The sequence below is a fragment of the Pseudoliparis swirei genome, chromosome 5, assembly GCF_029220125.1.
Source record: "Pseudoliparis swirei isolate HS2019 ecotype Mariana Trench chromosome 5, NWPU_hadal_v1, whole genome shotgun sequence".
Lineage (NCBI taxonomy): Eukaryota > Metazoa > Chordata > Actinopteri > Perciformes > Liparidae > Pseudoliparis > Pseudoliparis swirei.
Window position 1 is genome coordinate 2,100,515 of NC_079392.1, and position 3,784 is coordinate 2,104,298.

A 3,784-nucleotide genomic window follows, 5' to 3' on the forward strand; every position below is an offset into this window, starting at 1 on the left:
TGACGAGCCGTCAGAGTGCCGCCGGAGACGTTGGTTCTCCGTGTTCTCCGTGTTCTCCCCGCGGCACAACTCTTCCTTTCCTAATAACGTGTTCCTCCTTTCCTCCTTTCCTCCTTTCCTAATACATTCATTAGACACCATCACCAGCCTTCAGTCACGCGGCACAACACTCTAATGTATCTATTGTTCTCAGTTCTCATTGTCTCTCTTCTCTCTACTTTCTTCTCTCTACTTTCTTCTCTCTTCTCTCTTCTTTCTTCCTTCCCTGCTGACCGAAGGTACCGACTCTAACAGGTCATTTATTTTGAATATCCGGTCTTGATTAACTGTTTTGAGGGACAGGTAACACTCGACTTTCCCGTAAAACATTTTTTAAATTCCAATTCTCCCGAACGTCTGCTTTAGAGAGCAGAGTGGCTTCAGCACGAGGAACACAGAGGACGACGAACACGCCGGTTACAACACACTGAGATTCAATGCTGTCAAAATATTGAAGGAGCTCCATCTGATTAAAAACTTATATTCTCTGTAATCTTTATCGTCGGGCAGAAAATGTTTGGATGTCAGTCATTTTGTAAACTGTGAAACCTTGAAAATAAAAAGCTAACGAGTATAAAAGCAGACATGAGGAGAGGGGGGGACGTTCGAGGCTATGAGGCTATGAGGGGGCGTTGGAGGCTATGAGGGGGCGTTGGAGTGTAGGAGGGGGGGCGTTGGAGGCTATGAGGAGGGGCGTTGGAGGCTATGAGGGGGCGTTGGAGGCTATGAGGGGGGCGTTGGAGGCTATGAGGGGGGCGTTGGAGGCTATGAGGGGGCGTTGGAGGCCTATGAGGGGGCGTTGGAGGCTATGAGGGGGCGTTGGAGGCTATGAGGGGGGCGTTGGAGGCTATGAGGGGGCGTTGGAGGCTATGAGGGGGGCGTTGGAGGCTATGAGGGGGCGTTGGAGGCCATGAGGGGGCGTTGGAGGCTATGAGGGGGGCGTTGGAGGCTATGAGGGGGGCGTTGGAGGCTATGAGGGGGCGTTGGAGGCTATGAGGGGGGCGTTGGAGGCTATGAGGGGGGGCGTTGGAGGCTATGAGGGGGCGTTGGAGGCTATGAGGGGGGCGTTGGAGGCTATGAGGGGGCGTTGGAGGCTGCGAGGGGGCGTTGGAGGCTATGAGGGGGCGTTGGAGGCTATGAGGGGGGCGTTGGAGGCTATGAGGGGCGTTGGAGGCCATGAGGGGGCGTTGGAGGCTATGAGGGGGGGGCGTTGGAGGCTATGAGGGGGGGCGTTGGAGGCTATGAGGGGGGGGGGCGTTGGAGGCTATGAGGGCGGGGAGTTTGGAGGCTATGAGGGGGGGGGCGTTGGAGGCTATGAGGGGGGGCGTTGGAGGCTATGAGGGGGGGGGGCGTTGGAGGCTATGAGGGCGGGGAGTTTGGAGGCTATGAGGGCCTCTTAGCTGCCCTGCGTCAGGCTCTGCATGTGTTTGGCGATGTCGTAGACGTAGGTGATGTCCGGCCTCTTCTCGGGGTCGGGGTTGATGCACATGTCCACCAGGTTCCTCAGCTGGAGGGAGAGAATACACTCTTTAATGTACACAAGAGGAACAACAAGACAAGTAAACAAGACAACGAGGCTGTGTTAGTAATCACTTATTGTTCCCAATACACGTAGATTTGAGCCATGCCAGACACACACACACCAGACACACGGACACACACACACGCACACAGGAACGCACACAAACACAAGGACACACACAGGAACTCACACAGACCACACACACGCAGTGCGTTTACATGATGGTATCATTCTAATCTTGCTTTAGTCGGACTCTGCTATCTTTTGGGGGATCTGCTGTTATCCCAACATGGCAGTGAGTGATTAGAATCATTGGCCTTTGAAAGCATGTCATATCCGATACGATAGGCGGCGCTGTTTTCATTACAACTCGTGGTGATGCAGCCATTTCCGCTTGACCTCTTCACCACTACCAACAACAACATTTAGAGAAAGAACCATGAACTTTCGTATGTTCAACTCCTTCAATACATTCAGCATAAATTCTGTCTGCTCTTCGGTCCAGAATGTGTGGCTCTTGTGTTCTCCATAGCGTTGTCTGCAGCGCCGCCGCTCCCATAGCGCACGACGCGCTGCGCGGAGGGCACCACGTCCTGAGGGGGCGCCACAAAATAGGCAACAAAAAAATCCTCATTGTTATAAAAATTATAATGCCGATATTATTTCAGTCTAGAAATATTAGGCACCTTTTAGGCATGTACAGGACTGTCTCAGAAAATTAGAATATTGTGATAAAGTTCTTTATTTTCTGTAATGCAATTAAAAAAACAAAAATGTCATGCATTCTGGATTCATTACAAATCAACTGAAATATTGATTCTTTTAATATTGCTGATTATGGCTTACAGCTTAAGAAAACTCAAATATCCTATCTCATAAAATTTTAATATTTCCTCAGACCAAGTAAAAAAAAAGATTTATAACAGCTGAGTGTTTGTCAAGGCTCAGGAAACCCTTGCAGGTGTTTCGAGTTAATTAGACAATTCAAGTGATTTGTTTAATACCCTACTAGTATACTTTTTCATGATATTCTAATATTTAGAGATAGGATTTTAGAGTTTTCTTAAGCTGTAAGCCATAATCATCAATATTAAAAGAATAAAAGGCTTGCAATATTTCAGTTGATTTGTAATGAATCCAGAATGCATGACATTTTTGTTTTTTTAATTGCATTGCAGAAAATAAAGAACTTCATCACAATATTCTAATTTTCTGAGACAGTCCTGTATATCACAAAACAGGCAGGACAAGAGATATATTTAATCTCAGAACCCCCCCCCCCCCCCCCGTTAACACTTCTCGGGTCGCATCTCTCTGCCGTGATGCGCCGACACATCCGCGCACACAGATGAGCACACTCTCACTAGCACCCCCCCCCCTGTCGACAACGATCGCCGTGGGTCACTTTCCTATCTCAGGGGGGCATCATGAGGAGTTATGCTTAGGGCACCAACATGGTTAGCAGCGGGACTGGTTGTTTGTTTGTTTTCTGCCGGCAGTGACAACTTATTGTCTCTTTCGACTTCCGGGTCACAACATGGGAGGGAGGGGGGGGGGGGGGGCGGGATCTCGAGCAAGCGCAAAGACGCAAAATCCAGTTCCTAATCCAATTCACCGTTACATGCCGCGAGAGTCGAATTATCAACCGGATCGGATCGAGTTCTCCAGGGTGTTAATCGGATCGAAGTCGGACCGCACAGTCGAACATGTTGACATGAAACGGATCATTCGATTTCAGTCCGACTAAGCCAGTTATTCGAATGCATGTAAACGCACTGACGGACACACGGACACACACACACAAGGACACACACACAGGAACACACAAACACACACTGCTGCCACTCCGTTGCCATCCGGAGACGGCGCTTAACACTTGAAGCCGAGCGAGGCGGCTGATTGGAGCAGATAGATCGACAGGCTCGCCGGCGGAACCGCCACCGCCATCATTAAAAAAAGGAGAGAGAGAGAGAGAGAATAAAAGATGGAGAGAGAGAGAGGAAAAATAAAAAATAACATCTATGCGAGGTCGCTATGGTAACTGTCTGCCGACTTCCTGGCCGCCGTTGCGTGGCACGGGGCTCGGACGAGTTGTGTGTGTGTCTGTGTGTGTCTGTGTGTGTGTCTGTGTGTGAGAGAAAGTGAGAGAAAGATGCAAATTCAGACCGTCTGAGAATTAGTCCCACAGAATGGAGATATGGGGGGGGGATGCAGATATGTAAA

The 3,784-nt window shown here is 49.5% G+C and overlaps 1 protein-coding gene across 5 annotated transcripts in view; it reads right to left on the reverse strand.

Moving 5' to 3' along the window:
• Window positions 1-1,345: 1,345 nt before the first annotated feature.
• nek7 (NIMA-related kinase 7) overlaps window positions 1,346-3,784 on the reverse strand; it is a 61,451-nt gene continuing 59,012 nt past the window's right edge. For all 5 annotated transcript variants that reach the window (XM_056415156.1, XM_056415155.1, XM_056415154.1 and 2 more), the window contains one exon: window positions 1,346-1,546. In XM_056415156.1, the coding sequence (XP_056271131.1) occupies window positions 1,436-1,546 (111 nt within the window). In that variant the 3' untranslated portion in view covers window positions 1,346-1,435. The remainder of the gene's footprint in view (window positions 1,547-3,784) is intronic.